At 40.8% G+C, this 23623-nt stretch overlaps 1 protein-coding gene across 1 annotated transcript in view; it reads left to right on the top strand.

Annotated features, from left to right (window-relative positions):
• Positions 1 to 23623, top strand: part of LOC117531405 (disintegrin and metalloproteinase domain-containing protein 12-like) — a 258211-nt gene that overhangs the window by 27171 nt on the left and 207417 nt on the right. Inside the window, exons 2-3 of the mRNA XM_034194499.1 lie at positions 13518 to 13627; positions 15130 to 15203. Of these exons, the coding sequence (XP_034050390.1) occupies positions 13518 to 13627; positions 15130 to 15203 (184 nt within the window). The remainder of the gene's footprint in view (positions 1 to 13517; positions 13628 to 15129; positions 15204 to 23623) is intronic.

Here is a 23623-nt window from a genome sequence, read left to right as displayed (position 1 = left end):
TATATGTGTGTGTGTGTGTGTGTATATATATATATGTGTGTGTGTGTGTGTGTGTGTGTATATATATATATATATGTGTGTGTGTGTGTGTGTGTGTGTGTGTGTGTGTGTATATATATATATATATATGTGTGTGTGTGTGTGTGTATATATGCATGACATTTGACATTTAGAAACTAAACCAGTAAGCAAGTGATTGGGGTGGGGGGTTTGATAAACTGATAATAAAAGCAATTATTTGCAGCCGTGGTGAAGATGACAGAGAGAAGAAAGATAAGGAACGGTGGTGGAGTCCATTGCTTTTGCCTTAAGGTCATTCATGAAAGTGTCTACCAAACGGGTCTGCAAGTGTATCATTTATCATACCCGTCCCTGTCATAATTCTCTTTTAATTGGCATCATTTGCCCCACTTTTTGCTTGTGGATAAATTGTTTCCCATGTGCAAGTCACTCATACTTTATTCTGCATTTCTACTATGAGCTCGTGTCCAAGCCAAATTCTGGCTGAAGAACCTCACTGGATCATGTCTCCAGTCCAGTCAGGATTCTGATTAAAGACAGCCACTAAATCTGGATAAGACTGGCTGCAAATACATGCTTTTGATGCAGAAAAAAAAAGTGATATGTGATGATCCTTTTCTTAGATTTTCTTTATCGAGAACACGTCCATGTGGGACCTTCCCTGGGAAAGGCTTGTAGAGGTTTTTAATGTTTTTTTTTTGAGGAGGTCTCTCTATTGTGTCATAGTTTTGCTTGGTGTAAGCCAAATGAAATTCATCACTCCACTCTAATTATTCCCACATGTTGTAATTTCAAGCCCATTTCCTTCTATGTTTGAGTAGATGCTAAATTGTGTCCTTTCCATGTCAGACAATGCTGGAATCATCTTAATTATGTCCATTTTTGGTGAAAGTCTTCTTTAAGTGGTAAAATGTTTTTTTCCTCAATGTGATATATGTTTGAGATGACAGACGACAGATGTCAGAATGACTCTGGACGATGCTCTTGTGTGTCTTTCCTGTGTCACTTATCAGGTGATTCGTTGTGCTCTTTATTGATGTGCGCAGGTACACACTGCTGTCGTGCCACTGCATCGAGCATGTTTGTGTTTGTGGTGGGTCATATTCTCATCAAGGGTACAGATGAAAAGAGCAGCATGTAATTTGTGGTGCAACAGCAGAGAGTGTTATCAGTGTGTAATTTGAAAGTGGACTGTAAAAGATGGAATTGTGATAAGCTGAGAAGAAAGCAGAAAGCAGTTTCTGAGGCTTAAACAAATGATTTTACCAGTTAAGTGGAAATGGGAACATTCAGAAACTTTGCTGAGGGTCTTGAACAGAAGGACTGGCTATTGCCAAGGACATCATTGTCTCATGACTCAATGTTTATCACGATAAGATTGTATTTAGAAACAATACTTCACATAATTTACAGCATATTTAAAAATGTAGCTAAGAAGATACTTATGCACCACCTGAGGAGGCTAATATTTGTATCATATTATACTGATAAGTTGGTTCAAACCTTTTCCTTCTGTCCTATGATCAGTCCCACAAGAGTCTCGCACTGACATTTAAACATTTAGGAGAGTTGATGTGAAAGCAACAGCGAAACAAGCTTAAAGCATCCAATTCATAACCTTAAAATCGATCCATCAACTGGTTTATAGTATATTTACATTGACTGAGGGATCCTTGTATCATTGTAGTAATATCTTTTACTTTAAAATTGATTTTCAGATCTTATTGGGTAATTCTAACACCTTTATTGCTCACTCCCTGTTATGGTTTCAAACCAAATTGCACCCATAGATGAATGTGTGGCTCGTATATTCTCACCATGCTTGCTTTAGAAGTGGCTCAAATCTGGCTTAACCCAGAGGTGGGTTGAGCCAGATAGGAAAAAAATCCATATTAAATTGATTAACAAAATTCAGATTAAAAAAACCTGTCTTGCATACCTTTGGAAGTTTGAGGAAGCCACAGCAACCAAGGGTGACCCAAGCCAACACAGGGAAAACATGCAAACGTCAATTTACGACCGTATAACCAGCATGAATGTCCGCAAATCATCAGACACAACAGGGTTATTCCCTAATTTAAAAAAATATCAAAAATATCAAATTTGGCCAAGTTCTTATTCGGCTTCATTTATTAGTTAGAAATAAACAAGATCTGTTTATATACCATGTGTTTTACAACTTTGTGTTGTCTGTGTCAATGCCCGTGTTCTGTTTAGGTAACCATTACCTCTGTGTAATGTAAAGTGTTCTGTTCCAATGGGTGCAAAGTTTTAGTTGCCAGTTTGAGACAGTGGACTTTTCATTTGGACTCTAGCACTGTGGTTGCTACTATGCTATTGTTTAGATGTTGGCAGTAAAATTACAGATGCTCTGGGTTATCTCCTTCATGGTCTTGTTTCAGGCCCGGAGCCAGAAAAAAAAATTAAGGGGGCGATGAGTTTATCACAGGAGGCGGGGTGGCCCCCCCCCCCCCCCCCCCCAAAAAAGTGCGCACCGGAGGATACCTGCCTCTGAGCGTGCGTAATAAATTGGGTGCGCTCCTAGACAGCTTGTGTATTTAGGCTACACCGTTGTAAGAGACTGACTGAGTAAGAGTAAAGAGTGATGACAGTATTTTTTTAATTATTATTTGAATGTATAGACCCTCAGTCAAGTGATCTCCTGCATACCACAAAACCAAACCAACAACTGATCTGAGAAAGACACGAGACAGTAGATTAACCCCACATACAGCCCTCCATCACAAGCGCAAACACAGCGCAACTGGGCATGACAGTCACACAACGGGTCAAAGATAAACCTTTCATGTAGATATACAGTGGTCCCTCATTTATCGCAGGAGTTACGTTCTAAAAATAGCCCGCAATAGGCGAAATCCGCGAAATAGTCAGCGTTATTTTTTGCAATTATTATAGACATTTTAAGGCTGTAAAACTCCTCACCGCAGACTTTATATGCTTTGTTCAAACAGGCATTAACATTTTCTCACTTTTCTCTCGTGTGTAAACACTCTCAAAGTTCAAACCTTAGTAGAAAAATAAGACCAACCTGTTTTCAGGCCCAAACATTTGTTTGAGAAATAAAAATAGAACGTTTTCTTATAAATAATTATGATGGCTTTTAGAACTAACGAATTTAATTTTAACAATCAACCTACGAGGTTGGACACATAAGAAATTATTAATAGTGACTGACCAGTATTTCACAGTTCCTCTGATCGCGCCTCTTCGTCCTGGCGCAGCGTCTTTTTCCACTGAGTCGCACCTCGCTGCAGGTGTCTTTTTCCGAGTGAAGAACACAGTTATGGGTAGTTTTTGGTGCTCGTTTTTCTTCTGGGCGAGAAGATTCTTATAAACAGACACGCAGAACACAATGCACATACTCTCCCTTCGCGGTGCCGCAACAGGTGTCCCGTCATCTCGACAGAACACCGGCCTGCTTGATGAGGACGCAGAGCACAGTGTGCTGTAAAAAAAAAAAAAAAGCATGCAAAATTGGACTTAAAAAATCCACGAAACTGTGAGGCGCTATATTTTCCAGTATTTCTTTTTCTTTCTTTTTTATTTTTGATAACTCTCACATCCTAGGGGGCGAGGTTGATGACGTGAGGGGGCGTCGTCCCCAATCGCCCCTCGTGGTGCTGGGTCCGTCTTGTTTTCTGTTTGTTGGGGGGATTCACCATATTGTGACAAATTACAAATTCAAACAATTCCATCCATTCATCCTCAAAAATCCCTACAGTCGTATTTAGGCATTCGTACTGCCACCACCTAGCACTGACTTTATTGAGGCCGTATAAGTGGCTCGAGCTCGCCTTGTGTACACAGGAGCTTTAAAGTCTGAACTTGGCGTTATTAAGAGCCCTGTTTACACACTGCTTTATTGAACATATAAATAAGATGTCAGGTCTCTGTGCCACTTTTACCGTTCCCTTAATGTGTCTATAGGCCGTTATAACTTTTGAGCTAACAAAACTCCACACACGCCACACACTTCTCCCTGCTCCAACTTTACCAAATGTCTCTCCCGAGCACATGGAAAAGAAATAAGCCTGCAGACTGTTTCCACGACTGTAACCCCATTTAGAAATTAGAATTAAACTGGCACACCACATTAACAAAAAACATGGTACTATTCACTGCTACACTTTGAAGTCAGGCCAGCAAATTAAGTTGAGGTGTGACCGATGTCTTCAAAGGTATTGCAGAGCACGCCGCCATAAATGACGATTTCATGTGCGCTTGTCTTTTTGGCTCAATGTGTCGACGACCTTGAATGTATCCATATTTATGCCGTACAAGTGCTTCTCAGCAGTTGTCATGCAATCTCGTTACTCAGCATGCCCACCTTCTCGTGTTCTCCCTCACACGGCGCGGTTTTCCCGGACTCATGTGGGTAGGATGCCTCTCACGCTGTTATACCACGGCGCTCTCGTAAGAGCCTGTTTTTCATCATCAGGAAGGAGCTGAGTGAAGACTGCTGAGCTGGTCACCTCAGATATCAGCTGGAGGAGGTCCATGATGAACTCCAGAGTGGTGGTTTCCTCAGAGGAGCACCAGAACAAAGCTCAGCGGGGAGGCGCTGAGCCTGACCCGGGTTGTTAATGTTGGATCATAAGCAGACTCAGCAGTCGAGCTGGGTGAGTCATGTTGTGAAGACACGGGAGAGATGTTGGTCTTGAAGGAAGAGTTGGTGATAATGAAAAGCATCAGCGTGTACGTGCGCGTGGTGCGCCGGTTTGAAATGGGATTCAAAAATAAGCAGAAACAAAGTTTTAAGCTCATTAAATGCTGCAGTTATGCCAAGTCCACACAAATCCACTGAATAAAATGTTTTAAAATGCTTCATGAGCTGTCAGTGGAAGAAAACATAAAACAAACATTTGATTTAAGCTGTTTCCTCAGAGACAAAGAGTGCCAATAACCCCTGCTGTTCTAGTGAGAGACTTCAGCTCCAATAAGGCATCCCTGCTGTGGGGAGTTGATTGCTTTGGGGATACTTTAAGGAAGGTCCTCCAGTGGCTTGGTGTTGGACTCTGATTCTGTGTGATCTACTTTTTCGAGGAAGCCTGCAGCTTCTGTCACAGTTATAATTGGTAGATTGCCGTTTTTTTCTGCTGTTTCATGCCCAGGCTGAGCACTTGAAAATGTTGGTATTGGATTTGTGGCCAATACCAGTGAAGTGTGGCCATTTGAGGGCACAGTTAACACCCTGTGAGAGAGAGAGGGAGAGAATAAAAACATGCTGGGAACAATGCCCCAAAGTTACATAAAATCCCACTGCATGGCACCCAGAAAACTACCCCTACGTTAACATTCATCACACCTACAGCCAAAGAAACCCAATGTCCTCATGACTTGAAATTCTTTTCAAAAGGACTCTGTTAGAATTAGTTTGAATGGCAAGTGGGCATGTATAGTTTTGCCATTAGCTAATGTTTCTTAATGTGTAAAAGTGCTGATTAGTGCTTTTGTATTACAGCGCTGGCAGCGGTGAACATTTTTTTTATGTTCAGGAAGGGTGAAGATGTGGCATGTATTACAGGTGGCATTTTGTCAATGTACCGAACGGTCACATTCAACAAACAAAGCATACAGATGTAGTTAAGGCACAGAACCCTGGTAAGTTGCTTCTTGTTGCCATTGATCAGCCAAAAATGTCAACGTGTAGCTAAACCTGTCCATGTTTACCTCACTAAATGTAAATAAACTTCTTAATTATACTTTTTCTTTTTAATATTATAGTTAGCCTGACCTGAGCCTAGCCATTAGAGCCCGACCGATAAGGATTTTCTGAGGCTGATGCCGATAAAGATATTTGGATGGAAAAATGCCGATAATCGATAAATCGGCTGATTTGCCGATGGTCGATAAATCAGCTGATATTATTATTATTTTTTTAATGAATAAAATGTTCTTTTTTGGACCCTTAACAAAAAAGGTATGAGCTAAAAGCTGAAGCTTTGTCCTCATATTGATTAATTTTATAACAGAGAAGAATTTTCAAGTTCAAAAAATGCAATCAAGAATTAAACCTTTGTGAAATTAGCAAATGCATATCCTTAAAAAGAGTTGTGAAATACATCTGATCTTGTACCTCTTGTTGCTGCAACTTAGATATAGGTTCAGGATAAGGATATAGATCCTTATAAACTTACTTGTATGCTTTTGTCAGCCGATCAGTGCAGTGTGACGGTGAACGACTGGGTCGGTGATGAACACATTTAAGCAGAGGTGTAAGCAGCTCTCAGTTGAATGGAGTCAGAGCTCCATCGACTGGACAAACGGTGCAAGGACATTTTACATTGCTGACACAAACATTATTTCAGTAAGTGTTCTTTTTATGAGAAATTATCAGCATTCTGTTGGCAAAATTTCGGCCGATAGTGAGTACTTTGAAAGGGGCTTATATCGGCCGATAATATCGGCCAGCCGATATATTGGTCGGGCTGTACTAGCCATTGTGCATTTTGTGGTTCTGGCTGTGGAGTAGTAATGTGTATTGCTGGGTTTTATGAAGGTTATTCCTTAGCTTTATTTAAGAGTGTATGGCAGTTTCTCTCTTTCAGTTTGAGAGCATGATTTATGTAGTTCACATATTCTCTGAGACCCAATGGCCTCCTCCATTAGATTTTCTTGTTTTTCCTTATTTAGAATGGTTGAGATCCACCTTAATGGTGCATTACTGCCACCTTTTGATTGGGAGTGTGGCTTAGACAGTACCTTATTCAGATCAGTATACAGGAGCAGCTTGTCACACGTGTAGACCTTGCTATATTGTGGCCATAGAAGAATATGCCACCCCCCCTCCAGGCAGGTTAAATGAGTCATACTGATGTTTTCAGTTAGCGGTAGATTTGCATGATGTAGCATTTGAGCAAAGTCATTGCAATGTGCGTGTATGCAGTAGTCACACTGAGACCTGTGTTGGCAAGTAAGATCAGTTAAATCTAATATCTCACCAAACAACTCCGGCTCGATATAAAAAACTAAATGAATAAAAACAAACTCCCACATTTTGCATCTTCGATCATTAATGTGCAAGAGACGTTGTAAAATACTGTAATTTATTCCAGTTTAAGGGTTCTTCCATTAAGGTTATTGTTTAGTACTAGTAAGTGGCCTGAAAACACTGCCAATTTAACTGCAAACACGTGGTGTTTCTCGTGCCTATCATTATTTTTTCATGGTAAGGATGTTCCTGGAAACGTGACTCATGTGCCAGCCACTTCACAAAACCACCATCAAAAACATAAAATTGTTAATTGTTTACTGGGTTGCCTCTCAGCAAAATGCTCTCAGTTGAAGTAAGTTCCTGCTGGTCAGCAGGATTTATATTTAGGACTGTTCATTGTGAAAGGAGCTCTTTTTTGTGTAAAAGAACTTGGGTTTATTATCTTTGGGCTAAACACTGCTCAAATAGAGTGAAATAGAAGAAAAACGTATAAATGGCTGATAAAATTGTCAATTCTGTGGAATTAGTTCTGCTACAGAAAAGATGTTGACCAAAAACAGGTTATTTGTTGAGAGTTCCTTCTAGAATCTTTCAACTTTTTTTGGTTTGTAATTTTTATTTTCTGTATAGAAGCATTTCCCAATAAAATCACCCAAATCAATTTACAGTAAATTATTCTTTCCGAATAGAGCTACGAACACAGTGCGAGCATGTGGAAAGTCGCGCACACAGCAGTGGACCAAAAAATTCATGAAACACCACAATTTATGATACATAATTGCTGTTTTAAAGAGCGGATTTAGCCTCCCCCTAGACGTACACCAGAAAGTAATGAAATGGCATGGATTACTGTTCTGTCTTTCATGTTTTATATGAATTACCTGATGCGCTCGTCTCATGAAGAGCCTGTCAGCTCCCGTTTCATGAAGAGCCGGGTTCTCGCATCTTGAACACATCAGCTGGCATGGTGTATCCAGCGTGCAGTGATCCGTTGCAAATGTGATATGTGTTTTAATTATTACAATTTGGGGAAATCCTGCAGTGACACGCGCCTCGCGGGGGCGTGCCGTGGGGTAATTTCCTGTATGGCACGATATTAACCAGCGTTGGGGTGCACTGATGTGGAGGTCAGCTGAAGCGATAGGTTTTAATTTGTTTCTGCGTGAGGACAGCATGCAAACGTCCGCACTTCACAGTACAGTTGTGTGAGGTCGTTTCCTACAAGCCACTACAGGTGTTCCCCAGCTGTGACTTGCGAGCACAGATATCTGAACAGCTGCATGTTGCAGGGGGACACACCCACCTACGGACCTTAGCGGACCTCAGCAGCTCACAGAACAAAAACGATCACTCTCTGTTGCTTTGTTTTGTGATTTTTCATTTATGTATGTATTATTATGTGTTTGTCCTGCATCTGTCTGATGTCTGTGTGGTAATGTAACACCTTGCATACACTGTCACATCCAGCTGTCAGTCGGCGGTCAGCTGACATGTGCCGTATGTCTACAGCAAAGCGCATGAGCAAAGCGATCACACAAGAATGAGTTCACGCCTTCACCCCTATTTGTTTTATTTAATTTCCACTCTTTCTGTCTGTCATGTAAACTATAATTTACATGGTGGAAGTAACATCAGCTGGCTAGGCCGGCTTCACACCGTGCCATGCGCTCAGATGCTGGCCGGTCCTCATGAGGGCGTGAGCGCTCGCAAACACATGTGCATTGTGTGATCTCCAGCTGAGCTGCAGTACACAGCGCAGCGCACTGCGCTGAACAGCGACCAGACTCCGGGACCTTCAGCCACAGGTGACAATGTTGGATTCATGGTGTGTGTGTGCGTGTGTGTGTGTGTGTGTTGGTGGGGGGAGGCGACACACTCTACAAGCCATTTGTGTTTGGTGGGGGGGCAGACAGCGATGACACACTCCACACACCATTTGTGTTGGGGGGCGGACGACGACACACTCAATTTGTGTGTGTGTGTATGTTGGGGGGGTTGGCACAGTTACACCCGTGTGTGTTGCTATGTGACGCCACACTCGTGTTGCACTTAGAGACACTTTTCACAGACAGGTCGAATGTGGTCGCTTGCTGTCTGCTGTTGTACCAGGAGCGCGACTAGCCCCGCCTTCTCTAAGTGTCTGGTGAGCAGTGTAAGATGTTTATGTGTGGCACGTGGAATTTGGCCGACACCTGCTGAGAGGGGTTTCGAATAAGCACGCGCAGGGCATTCGCTGTCTTTCGGCCGCTTGTGTGCGCATATGATTGTAACAGGTGTACGAGATCTTTGAGGCGGCTCCGATTTTTCACAAATTGCATGCAATTCCTCCTTCGTGCGCTAGATAGCTTCAATCATGTTATGTGTGAAGGGACCCTTAAAGACAGTGAAATTGCAGAATGTTGTGAGACAAGTTGTACAATTTGTCTCCTTGCCTACAAGGAAGTTTACAACCCGTCATGGTGTTCATACTGCTGAAGATATCTCTTGGACAAACAATACCATCAAAATTGTAAAGAAAGCACAGCAGCATCTCTGTTTTTTGAACATTCTTGGAGGGGGGGGGGCAACCTGTAGGGGACGCTACTGGTGTTCTATTGCTGCTGCTTCATCAAGAGTGTGCTTACACACTGCATCACTGCGTGGTCTGGCAGTTGCTTAGCAGCGAGCAGGAGAGCCCTTCAGAGAGTCATCAATATCACCCAGACGCTTATCAGCAGCTCACTGCTCTCTCAGGAGGACCTTCTGCCCTCTGGTAGATGCTTCAGGCCCGTCATATCACGAAGACGTAAGAACAGCTTCTCACTGAGAGCCATACAAGAACTGAATGCACTATTAGTCCTGCGATCCTTGTAGTTACATTTATAGAGCATTTCACAAATGTCCACATTTTAACTGTGCATTTGTAATTACAGTAAAACTCATATATAATAGATTCAGGTAGATGAGCAAATTTTTGTCTGTTATGATTGAAATCCATTATGTGTATAAAGCAGAACAAAATCTGTTATATGTATGTAACGGATTAGTTATAGCCAGGATGCGCCGAATGATTTACAGGGAATCTCCAGCACCAAATAGGTTTACATATTTCCTTGATTAAAAGCCTGACCTTGAATTGGGACCTGCCTCATTTAATGAACAAGCCAAAACTTCATCTGAAAAAAATAAATGCCTGCCTTAGATAAGCACCTGACATTATGTGCATTAAAAAGGTTACAGTTGGTGTAGTCATTCTTCTTTCTAAGTCAGCTGCAGAGTGGTACACTAAAATCCTATGGCCTGATTTATGCTTCTCCAGCTCTGTAACTCCGTGGTCATTCAGTGACGTTGACGTGCGCGTGACGCGCTTAAAGTTCGCCATCATGTCTTTATGCAATGTACCACAGGAACAGCGGCCTTTTCTGGATTAATTTGTCCCTCAATGAGCTCCACTTCTTTATACAACCCCTGGCAATAATTATGGAATCACCAGCCTCAGAGGATGTTCATTCAGTTGTTTAATTTTGTAGAAAAAAGCAGATCACACACATGACACAAAACTAAAGTCATTTCAAATGGCAACTTTCTGGCTTTAAGAAACACTATAAGAAATCAGGAAAAATAATTGTGGCAGTCAGTAACGGTTACTTTTTTAGACCAAGCAGAGGGAAAAAAATATGGACTCACTCAATTCTGAGGAATAAATTATGGAATCACCCTGTAAATTTTCATCCCCAAAACTAACACCTGCATCAAATCAGATCTGCTCGTTAGTCTGCATCTAAAAAGGAGTGATCACACCTTGGAGAGCTGTTGCACCAAGTGGACTGACATGAATCATGGCTCCAACACGAGAGATGTCAGTTGAAACAAAGGAGAGGATGATCAAACTCTTAAGAGTGTAAATCATCACGCAGTGTTGCAAAAGATGTTGGTTGTTCACAGTCAGCTGTGTCTAAACTCTGGACCAAATACAAACAACATGGGAAGGTTGTTAAAGGCAAACATACTGGTAGACCAAGGAAGACATCAAAGCGTCAAGACAGAAAACGTAAAGCAATATGTCTCAAAAATTGAAAATGCACAACAAAACAAATGAGGAACGAATGAGAGGAAACTGGAGTCAACGTCTGTGACCGAACTGTAAGAAACCGCCTAAAGGAAATGGGATTTACATACAGAAAAGCTAAACGAAAGCCATCATTAACACCTAAACAGAAAAAAAACAAGGTTACAATGGGTTAAGGAAAAGCAATCGTGGACTGTGGATGACTGGATGAAAGTCATATTCAGTGATGAATCTCGAATCTGAATTGGGCAAGGTGATGATGCTGTGAACTTTTGTTTGGTGCTGTTCCAGTGAGATTTATAAAGATGACTGCCTGAAGAGAACATGTACATTTCCACAGTCATTGATGATATGGGGCTGCATGTCAGGTAAAGGCACTGGGGAGATGGGTGTCATTACATCATCAATAAATGCACAAGTTTACGTTGATATTTTGGACACTTATCCCATCAATTGAAAGGATGTTTGGGGATGATGAAATCATTTTTCAGGATGATAATGCATCTTGCCATAGAGCAAAAACTGTGAAAACATTCCTTGCAAAAAGACACACAGGGTCAATGTCATGGCCTGCAAATAGTCCGGATCTTAATCCAATTGAAAATCTTTGGTGGAAGTTGAAGAAAATGGTCCATGACAAGGCTCCAGCCTGCAAAGCTGATCTGGCAACAGCAATCAGAGAAAGTTGGAGCCAGATTGATGAAGAGTACTGTTTGTCACTCATTAAGTCCATGCCTCAGAGACTGCAAGCTGTTATAAAAGCCAGAGGTGGTGCAACAAAATACTAGTGATGTGTTGGGGCGTTCTTTTGTTTTTCATGATTCCATAATTTTTTCCTCAGAATTGAGTGATTCCATATTTTTTTCCCTCTGCTTGGTCTAAAAAAGTAACCGTTACTGACTGCCACAATTTTTTTTCCTGATTTCTTATAGTGTTTCTTAAAGCCAGAAAGTTGCCATTTGAAATGACTTTAGTTTTGTGTCATGTCTGTGATCTGCTTTTTTTCTACAAAATTAAACAACTGAATGAACATCCTCCGAGGCTGGTGATTCCATAATTTTTGCCAGGGGTTGTACAATCATCAACCTCCAAACCAATGATACGGTAAATACAATTTTCTCCATGAATTGTGGGTCATTTCAGTGTTTTTTCTGACTCTGCATTGTGAAGTTTGCGGACTTTTCTGCCCAATGCATTTCATCCATGATGGAATTGTAATCAGCATGTGGACTGCAGAAACTTTAAAAATATGTTTGGAGAGGAAGGAGTGAAAACGTAAAAGTGACAAATTACAGCCTTAGCCGTTAAGCACGTGCACGTCGGCCCCGCAAAGTGGTCTGATCTAAAGCAGTTGTCTTTGGTCTGCCACACTCAAGGATATTTGTGAAACTTAACACCATATTACAGCACAGGCAACAAGCAGCATTTTGTTAATAATCACTGGCCTTGAATTACGCCCTGCCTCATTTAGGTCCCTTGTCTGAGCACGGTTTGTAAAAGTAAACGGCCGGTCTTTTAATCATGGAAATATTCGAGGACCCACTGTCCTTGAATCAGTGAGTGTCAGTGCTGACCCTCATTTTGTACCTCTGTTACTGGGCACATCTACACTCCTCTCTCCGGTATATGTGAGGAGTTTTTAATGAAAATGCATTATGATCGGACAGTTAGTTTTGTCCGATGTGAGCAAAAATTTGTTATACAAAATCGGTTATATACGGCGTTTATTATATGAAAAACCATTCAGAAGCATTGGGACTTTTGCTTTTGTCTGGTGAGTGAAAATATCCCGTTTATACAATGATGATTTAGGCGAGTTTTACTGTATTTGTATATTTTATTTGTACATTGGACATTTTAAATTAGTTTAGCTTAAACACAGGGTTGGGCTCCAAGGTTCAATTCCAGGTCATTCCACCTTTCTGTGTCCTTGGACAAGGCACTCCATCTGCATTGTCCCATTCCACCCAGCTGTAACTGAGTATCGTCCTTAGCTGGGCAAGTAATCCATGTTGAACTTTGGGCCTGTCCCCGGCATAAGCACCAGCACCAATGGGCCTCGGGCCTATATAGGACTTGCATCTTCTACTAACATCTCTGCACACGTGGTTAATCAATGCACCAGACTGAGGCAGCTGGTGAAGTTTGAAAAGTTAGAAATTTTATTGCACATTTCTTTGCTGTAAGGAGGACTTTGGTACCTTTTGGCTGTCTGAGGTATGCCACCACTGTTAGGATTACTTTTAATAATATACAAAATAACATGCAAAAGCCTGGGAAGAACTACTTGTATGGCTCAAAACCCATCCTCTGTGAATCACAGGTAGTAGTAGTAGTAGTAGTAGTAGTAGGAACGATACCTTCAGCTTCTCCATGCAACACCACGGTCAGTGACAAGTTGTTGCTATTTGTGGATGAAACTGTACTAGACAGTGAATGGTCTTACATTTAAATTTTGTGTATTTTACCATGGTATTTATTTTTCTTTTACAGGAACAACTCTTCAACACAGACCAACAGCAAAACAGAAGCACTATGGTACTACAGTACCTCTGCAGCTGGTTGGACAAGACTGGAAACCATTCAGCCAGCAGAAGTCCCAGGTGAACAACACTGGCACTTCTGTCACATGTGATTAAAAAAAAAATGCAATAGTTGTTCATATTTAAAGTCATGGCAATTCTGCTGCAAGTAGTAATTGCTGACAATTGTAGCTCAGCATCTTTCATTTTACTGTTTGCATCAACAGACGTGGGGAGATCTGTCCGCAGGCAGCTGTCCGCTTTCTCTGAAATGCCAAAATTAAGGTGTAGAGCACATGCAGCCATGCAGAAAATGTTGTTTGCTTGCTGCTGTCAATTTCAAAATGAAAAGCTGCATGACATCTGACAGGACAAAATAGGAAACACAGTATGAGCCAATGAAACTTTCATAAAGTGTTTGAAAACTCTGATCCTTGGTGCTTTGTTCTGTCATATCCCAGAATTTATTTAAAAAAACCCTATATGGCAGCCGGGGAGACGGCTTTTAACGTTTTCAAGTTGTATTTTTGACTCAATTCATATGTGAATCATATTTTCTTACTTTACCTCTTAAGGTACCACAAGGTTTCTTTTGGGGGGGGGGGATGATGACCAAAATGATTAAGATGTATTTAGTGTGTATCTGAGTACACTGCATTGCAGCTTTGATAATGGGACCAGAAGTGTATTTTGTGAAATTTTCCCATTGAATATTTGAATGGTGTCATAAAAGTTACAGACTGTTCGGGAGGTAAAAGCGTGCAGATAATGCAGCAGCACGTTTGGTCCCACCTGCCGCGTGCAGCGATGCTGCTGTCTCAGTCCTTAAGTGTGCTGCTTCCACATCCCCTTATGATCCACTCAACATTCTTCTCCACAGAGGGTGACGGATGACTTAACTCAGAGCAGCGCTCTTTGCCAGGGTTGACCCAGATTGAACAATGTGTGTCTGCGGTTGCCCGGTGATACGGAGAGTTTGAGGAGGAGGATGAGTGTTTCTGTGCCCGAGCGCGAGCGACACACAGGAGTCGAGAGGCAACGTGTTGACACGCGCGAAGCTTTGTTTCACAGCACGAACTGCAGAAATGATGCATGACTCGCCGTCTGTCGGAAAGAGACGCACAGCCTCTCTGTGTTGAACCTCGGGGGAGGGGGGGTGTGGGGGGAGGCTTGTGGCTTTCTGTGGGATTAATGTCAAATGGAATGAAAACATAAAGCTAATCTTCTCAGCTCTTGTTCTGAGATACCAAGTAGCTTTAGAAGGATTTCTGAAGGCTCTCATCAATTGAAAACAGTAGCTGTGTGTTTCCTCTTGGCACTGGGTGCCTCAGTTCATGTGTTTTTTGTTTTTTTTTTACTTGTGGAATAAAGGACCTTGAGAGCCATTTGATTGTTTTATAATAATAATAATAATTATTATTATTACTGTTTTTTAACTGCCACAACACAGTACCAATTACACTTTTTTTTAATTATTAATTCAAGGCTTTGCTGAGAGTTTTGTTATAGATCTTTCCTCAACAAAAGGCCGTGTGCCTGGAGTCCAGCGTTAATCTCGGTCATCTGCTCCTCTGTTTCTTCAGAGTCATCCCGTGTCGCTGAAGTTCCTGATCGAAGTGGAAGGTGAGGAGCTGCTGTTGGCTGTGGAGAAAAACGAGTAAGTGTATTCACTGTATTCAAATTAGGCTCTGTGTTGGAATTGGGTGCATTGTGGAATAAAAAAAAACTCTGCACTGATGTTTGTTTACGCCATTGAAGGCCAAGTCGGTCTAAAAACGGAAGCCTTTTGAGTTACTTCTCTGCAACTGTTTTGGTCGTGGACTTCATGGGTCACAGCAGGGTGTCTCATAAAAAAGTGACTTTTCCATCAATATGTTCTTCAACTGTCGGAGTACAGCGTGTGTAAGGTGTTTGTGCTGGCAGAAGTTGCAATCCTACTGTGGATTTGCTTGGTATGTACTTGCAGCACCTAGAATCCTCTGTGGGAATTGGATTTGAAATTCAGACTGAAAGAACTTAAGAATTCTTCTTAAGTCACCAGGACTGCTTGCACCAGTGGATTTCATACATACATATTTTGGATACTAACCAGTGGCCTAAGGCAGTGACTAGATGTCTTTGTTACTAGGTCTGTTTGGCAGACCCTTGGGTGCCGCTGGAATCCCTTTGTGTCAAATGAACAGTTACTTTGAAAGACTCAGGTGCAATATATCACTTGCATTGTGAAGGAAGGAATATCAGCTATGATGTTTTGTTCATGTGTGTTACTCTGGCTGTGATGCAGCACTATGGTGCCCCACTGTTGGTGCCCAGTGGGTGGAGAATGCCAAAGGAATGCCCATGTTTCACCTGCCTGATAGTTACTTTCCAGCTGGTGAGGAGTGGACTGCATGGATGGTTGCCAGGGCAAGTCTAACTTTCAATGAAGAGGGGACTTGGTCATAGGGGTGTCCTGAGACATGCTCCTTTGTAAAATGTTACAATTGTATAGGCTTTTTCCTTCATTCTAAGGCAATTTGGAAAGGTCAGTACTGATGGCTCAGCATTTTTAATACAACATTTTTATTTGAAACACTGGAAATCTAATTCTGCATGCAGCAGCATTCAGCAATCAGACCTTTTACCATGTTTTATCACACCTTTGGTTATTGGTTTGGGGGTGGGGCAGCACTCTACCCAGAGCAGCCAGTAGTTGCCATCCAGGATCCAAGGTGGTTCAGTATGTGTGGTGGATGGAGCAATGCACGGTAGAAGCAATCACCTTAGTATTTCTTCTGTTTTTCTTGTTGCTTAATGCTGACAAATTATACTGTATTTGTTGTCTTTCCAATGCCTGATTCTGTTTTTTCTCTCTGTTTGAAGTGCGGCTCCATCCAGAAGTGGGAGTGGTGTCTGTGTCTGCAACCCTCCCGTCCTGTGCACCAGCAACATTTCCTGTATATTTGTTTTGTGACTTGTTTTGTAAATAGTGTCTGTAGCATGGCCCAAGCAGAATGTCACCCCTTTGAGTCTGGTCTGCTTGAGGTTTCTTCCTCAAATCATCAGAGGGAGTTTTTCCCTTACCACTGTCACCTGTGTGCTTGCTCTTGGGCTTGGTAAGGTTAGACCTTACTTGTGTGAAGTGCCTTGAGGCAACTTTATGATTTGGTGCTATATAAATGAAAATAAATTGAAATTACAAGCTGTGTACTACCTATGTATGCATGGTCCATTTTCTGTGGAAATATAGGAACGCCATACATAGTTACTCCTTGAATCCCAGCTGTCAGGATGCGTACCACCAAAGTATAAGGAAGTTTGTGTACCATCATAAGGTATCTTTACTGGGAATAATGGAAACATTTTTTGACAGCTCATCTTTGAATGTTGGAATTTGGAGCATTCCTGGTTGATGTTGACAGAAATGATTTTGAAAAAGATTCCATCTAAAGATGGAAAAGTGTTTCATTATAACAGCACCAAAATGTAGGTGCATTGCATCCAGGCTTACAAGCATTTTATTTTGTGGTTAGTATTTAGGTCAAAGGTCCTCTGTGTGTATCTTACTCCTTAGCTTCCAAAACTGTTCTGGGACACATTAGCAAATTTACAGGGAGATTTTGGTGTAGATTAGAGGACATAGTTAGTTAGTTTATTTATTTATTCATTCATTCATTCATTCATTTATTTTTGGTTGGGGGCGGATCATATTTAAATAGCATAATTTATGCAAGCAGCACTGGCCTTGGTGCACAAAAAAACATAGGCTTTGGAAATGAAAGAAACTGACAAATGAGTTTATTTCTAGGTAGGGGTGGGCTATAGCACCTAAAACTGATATCATGGAAGTTTTCACTTTTTAAATGGTGACGGTTTTATATTGTGGTTTTGCACGATATGACAATTTTAATAATTATCCCAATTGACTAAACCTTTCATAATTTTCATCTTCTAACCTGCTGCTTTCCTTCATTCATTTTCTCTATCCACCTACTCCAGTTAAGGGTGTTGGGGGGTGAGGGGGTGGGGGTGGGGGTGCTGGGTGTCCTTTATAGTTAAAATCTGGATGAAAAAGTGAATGAATTAAAGATTTGTAGAGAGTTTCATGCATTTAAAAGGTCCACGGCTGTGTGTAATGTCATGATCATTAGGTTTAAGCAGGCTCAGTTTAAAAATTTCCACGACGTTAAGTCTTCATGTGAAAATAACTTTGTACCCAGTTACATCAATAAGAAAAAAATATTTAACTGGTATGTTGCATCACCAGAACGGGGGGGGGGGGGGGGGATTAATGGTCACACAGACGCTACAGTGATGGTGAGAGCTGGATTGAAATGATGAATGACCTTCAAATTAATGCCTGCTTTGTGTTATTTTTCCTTATTTTATCTGGTTTATTTTTTGTTAGTGTCGTTACAAAAAGGCGGGACCTGGCGGGGGGTTCTGTACTGTTATTATTTGCTCAATCCATATCATGGTGCACTATGACAGCAGTGTACTGCCTGCCCCTATTTCAAAGTACATGTAACTTCAGCCGCAACTGCTCATAATTTCAGTCATGCTTGTGATTATGCGATTATTCTCGATAATAGGCCAGACATTTCCAGCATGTGGTAGACAGGTGTATGGTGTTACATAATCATAACAAACTTGTTTTTTCTATTCATCTCGTACATAAAAGTTATCCATGTTTATTCAGTTTCCGTCCTCATGTGCCCTTTTTCTTTGGACACTTCCGAGATGAAAGCGTTTTTGAGGTGTCAGGTCAATGATCTGGAAGGGATGACTCATTTATCTGTCGACTCATTCAGTGTATCTTACAGGGTGCATTTTTCATAGCCGAGGATTTTTTTTTATTTAATGAATTTTTTTGATTGATTGACACTGATAGAAAATGTTTTGAAATGGTTGGGCAGAGATTGAAAGTTTCAGTTTTATACCAGAATCAACTCTGTAGGGTACCTGAGCATTCCACAGCATTTTCATGTGCGAGGTTATGCTAATTCGACTGTAGTTCATTAGCACATATCTCTCTAATTAAGAGGCTTTGAGTGAAAATGTTTCAACAGGCCTTTACTCATGGGTCTCAATTGTTTCTCACAGTTAAAGGGAAACTAGTGTGTTGCCCATGGGGATCCACAGGCTCTAGATTGGGTAGTGTTTATAAAATAGGTAGCTGACATTTTTCAAAGGTGGTAATAAGTTATGCAAAGTTTCTACAAAGAATTGGAATGGCGTGTGAGTCCAGAATGTTTTTAGAACCTTAGACCTCAACAATTTTTTGAAGAAGAACACAACCCTTTTATCTACATTATAATAGACAAGTGGCCTCTATGTGTATGTGCGTGCATGCGTGTGTATGGCTTTGATCATGGAGAAACCGGGGAGAGCTGACATTTGCCGTTTGGTTTGCATATATATTTTAGGTCGAGGATGAATGCTGCAAAAATGGAAAGTTGATAGGACTAATATTTTTGGAGAAATTGGTGATATTAGCTAACAATGGTGAACAGTGGATGTTGTGTTGCAATGCACCATGGGAAATCATGAATTTGGGGTTTTAAATGTTATTGTGGTTCATGTTAGTTTAACAGTGTTGTTAGTGTTATTGATTTTTGTAGTTTAATTGGTTTAGTCAGTCTAATTGAGTGTCATGTTGCTGTTACCATGAAAGAGAAGGATTGGTCATTTGATGTCTTCCACCACGTCTGTATTTGTGGATGTAAAAAAAAATAAAAGCGTGCATGTGTGCGGTTTTGAACACCGGAAAACTGGAGAGAGCAGACATGTGCCATTTTGGGATAATTATGTATTGACAAAACAGATATTGGCTAACGACACTGAACAATGGACATTGATTTTTACATTCTGGACTCACACACCTATCCAGCAGAGGGCAGTAAATCATCTATATATTAAAAGCGTGCGTGCATGATTAGGTTACGTAAAAGCCATCATTACTGTTTACTTGTCTGAATGTAATTCATTGTTGCAACCAAATGCCTCACTTTCCCTTAATTAAAACAAATGAGTGATGTTTGACCTACATTGTTTTTTTTTTTTTGTTTTTTTTTTTTGCTTCTTGTTTTCTGTCATGTTGTTATTGTGGTGCCTGTCAACTGTCCTCAACACATCACAGAAACCACCTCAACTTCCCATGATGCACTGCATGATAAACACTGATGGTGTTATCCATGTAGTGGCTGATGGCATTGTGTGGGTAGTAGGTTTCAGTTAACTGTTTCTACTTAACATATTAGACATTCCATCTTGACACTTCATAAGAACAGGGCTGTTTGTCAGAATGATCATTTAAAATATATGTAATTGTAGTTTGGCTACTAAAATGCAAAAAGCACCATTAGCTGTCAGCGCTTACAATGTGATGATTAATGTGATATATTTTGCTGCACAGCTGTACGGTCAACATATCGTTTTATATTCTTTCTTGACTCACAGTGAAATGCAGTACCAAGTCAGCATTAATTGGCAACAGTATCGCACGTACTTATAGTGAGATTGAGTACTCATACATTTTATATACCTTACATTGTTTTCTTTTTAATTTGTCACAGTGATAAACATGTTTTATATAATTCCTTCTGACTAAACAAAATACATGAAGACATACCCAGTGCAAATTTCATCAGTTGAAAACTGCATACTTTTTTGTAGTTCTTCAAAAAAGACAGAGGTCTCATCAAACTTTCCAGACTCCTGAGTCCTATAGGTCCTTGTGTTTATTCTCAGATTCTGTAACATGAAGCGGATGATAGTCTGTGACTCCCCCTGGACAGGACGCCTGTCTGATGCAGGTTACTTCCAGAGACACGGCCAGTAGCCATTGACATCTTGGTGGACTGAGGCGACGTGTATAAATGAGTATTTTGCCTGTTATTGACTATGACACATATCACAATACAGGGGTTACAATTCATTGTATTGCAATACTGTACATGCAGTGATTACTTTAGGTAAACAAGTTCAATACATATTAATTTTCATATTCCATATATGGACTATATGGAATCCTGCTTTAAGGGTCCCTATTAAGTCCATTTTTAAACGTTTCATGAGTTAAGAAAAGAAAATACACCCTCCTGGTAATGCCCAACACATAACACTATTTATTTGTGTAATCTGACAAAAATGAGTGAAATCTACCCGTCATGAACCAAATTAAATGCTTGCTGGATTCCTCAAGGAAACAATGGAAAAATTGTGAACATTTATATGAACATTTTCAGATTCACTGAATTTGTGAAGAGTGGTGCTTGTTTTTTGGGAGAATCCCCATCTAGTCTTAGGGAATGATGACCCCCATCCCTGACATAAACGTTTTGGTTGCGTGAGCTAAGGTTAAAAATCGATATGTTTTTTAAAGTTGATACAGTATAGACTGTGGTCCTGACAACACTCCCATGCTGTGTTGGACTGATTCACACAGGACTTAAATAAATAAATGGTAAATGGACTGCATTTATATATCGCTTTTCCATCTGCATCAGACGCTCAAAGCGCTTTGCAAATAATGCCTCACATTCACCCCGATGTGAGGGTGCTGCCATATAAAGTGCTCACTACACACCGGGAGCAATAGGGGATTAAAGACCTTGCCCAAGGGCCCTTACTGATTTTCCAGTCAGACTGGCATTTGAACTGAGGATCTTCTGGTCTCAAGCCCAATGCCTAAACCACTAGACCATCACCTCCCCCTTTTTTCTTTTTGTCTACATCAGAGGCGTGGTGTGGTGCTGCATGTTCCAGCTGGTTTTTATTTTTTTATTTCTTCCCACAACAGCGGCACGATGTGGTGCAACACGTTCCAGCTGTGCACGTGCACAAAACCATCACTGGTGTGTCGTGCATGCCTGTGTGACAGTGCATGCCTCCCGACAGCAGGAGGAATGTTTCATGGTACTCCATTTTGTTTGGTTCTCGGATTTTCTTCCGGTTTCTGCGTCTTTCGTGTTATGTGTGAAGAGGCCCTTAAATTTTATTTAAGCAGTGAATGTTTTTGGTAAAACAGGCCACTATAAATTAATGTTTAATCATGGTATTTAAAGAAGATTAAAGAAGTTAAAGAAGATTACTGAGTGAAAATAAAAAAATGGATACTCAAACAGTTCACAGGGAAAATTACTTTGAATCAAATTTACGTATGTCTGCATTGATTGTGCAGCACTGGGTAAGTTAGGGGTTCAAACATGCATCAGTCCCTAAAATTGCTCTTAGCCTTAATAAATCATGTTGCCTGTGCAAACCTCGCCTATTACGCACTCGTGTGAACACACCCCAAATGGTATATTCTTCAATGCAAGTGTATTAAATGTACAATGTGCTCTAATTTGTGCATTGGAAACACATAATCTACAGTACGCACCATTACTAAATCAGAGTGCACATGGTTTTATTGGAGCTGTGTTGTTTGTGCAACTTTTTACACACACAAACCAGTAGTAAGTCACACTCGAAGTGTCTTGTCCATGTACACAGGCAGGTAGCATAAAGGGAATCAAACCCAAGTCTTCATTGTCATTGGCCAGCTCCTTATTCCACTGAACCACCTGCTCTACAAAACAAGGATTTAAGATGGATGAACTAAAAGTAAAGCCATCTCCTGTTTAGTTTTGACAAGCATCAACTCCATTTCCAAATGTGTTGTTGTATTTTAGCTAATGTCAGGTTTTAGTTCTTCAAAAAGATATTTGCTGTATTTTAAGTTGTGAGAAGGTCTTGATATCTTTAACCAAAATCTTAAGAAGTCAGAACTGTAAAACGTTGCATCGAATTTAAACTTTTGACTCATAGTAATGGAAATGAAAATATTGGTAATATTTATTTAAACTATTCAAAACAAAATTGCGTCTTACCGATTAGGCTTGATACAAGTTGATGGGACTATCACAATTGCCAGTGTGTCTAGTCTAGTCAAAGTGCTTGTTCTATTATGTGGTTGCGTGGATGAGTGTTGACACTGAAGGAATTTGGAAATGTGAACAGATGGTGGATCATCTCGCATTGTGGCATGCCTGACTGACTGTTTGGCATTGAGATGTATCACAGTCTAGATTGGAACTTTTGAACTTAAGAACTTTCTTGCAAGACACTGGTTCATATTGTCTGGGAGGATGTATCTGGGTTGGGTATTTTCCTGCTTCTCCAACTGTCACCTTCTGGTTGTATTTTCAACCATCTGCCATTGTGAACACTGGGCTGTATGTGATTGTTTAGCTGCAACATCTCTTTTACTGTTATGTTCAGATAACTATTTGTTGGGCTTTTGTTTTATTGGCTAGATTGGCCAAAACTTATGTTCACCCCACTGAGTCTGGTCTGCTTGAGGCTTCATCCTGTGGTCAGTGTGCTTGCTAATGGTTTAAACCTGGCTATTACAGTATATTGCACCTTGAAGTGACTTATGTTTATAAGAATAGAATTGAAAACCAAACTAAAATACCTGGATTCTTTTTTTATTTTGGCGTGTCTTAAAATTTTGGACACGTCTAAAGAAAATCCTACCTTCTTCATACATATTATATGGCTCGTAATCTCAGTTGGGCATCTAATGCAGGCTTGTCAGTGCTCTCTGCACTTTGGTCTTTCTGTCCGCAGAACCACAGACTTGAAAGACAGAAATTGGGGATTACAGCATTTCGAGGCTGATGAAAAGCGACATGTTCTCCGTGCCTCTTTATTTGATCTATTGGCATGACACAGGGGAGGCAGGAGGCTTTGTTTGTGCACTGAACACACGCTGCGCACTGTGTATTAAGATACTGTCAACACTGTGTCAGTCACATGAAGATGAGGGAAGCATTATTTGAAAGCGGTTACGTTATCAGAATAAATCCCGAGCCGTGGATCCAGTTGGCTGAATATTTGCATCGAATGCAGGCTTTGTCTCAGACAACCTTGGAATCAGGTGTGTTGCTGTGAAGAATGGAACTTGATTGATGGAGCAATATGTTTTCCATCCTGCTCCAGTCACACACAAGCACTCAGGAAGACGCAGATCCGCCTGTGTGGTAGAGAAAACAAGGTAAAATGAAGTAAAGAGGGGAAAAAACCAGGCGGTTTTATGCAGGCGTCAGCTAT

This window comes from Thalassophryne amazonica, chromosome 18 (assembly GCF_902500255.1).
Source record: "Thalassophryne amazonica chromosome 18, fThaAma1.1, whole genome shotgun sequence".
Taxonomy (NCBI): Eukaryota; Metazoa; Chordata; class Actinopteri; order Batrachoidiformes; family Batrachoididae; genus Thalassophryne; species Thalassophryne amazonica.
The sequence above is the reverse complement of the archived record's forward strand: the minus strand, read 5'-3'. Positions and strand labels throughout refer to the sequence as shown.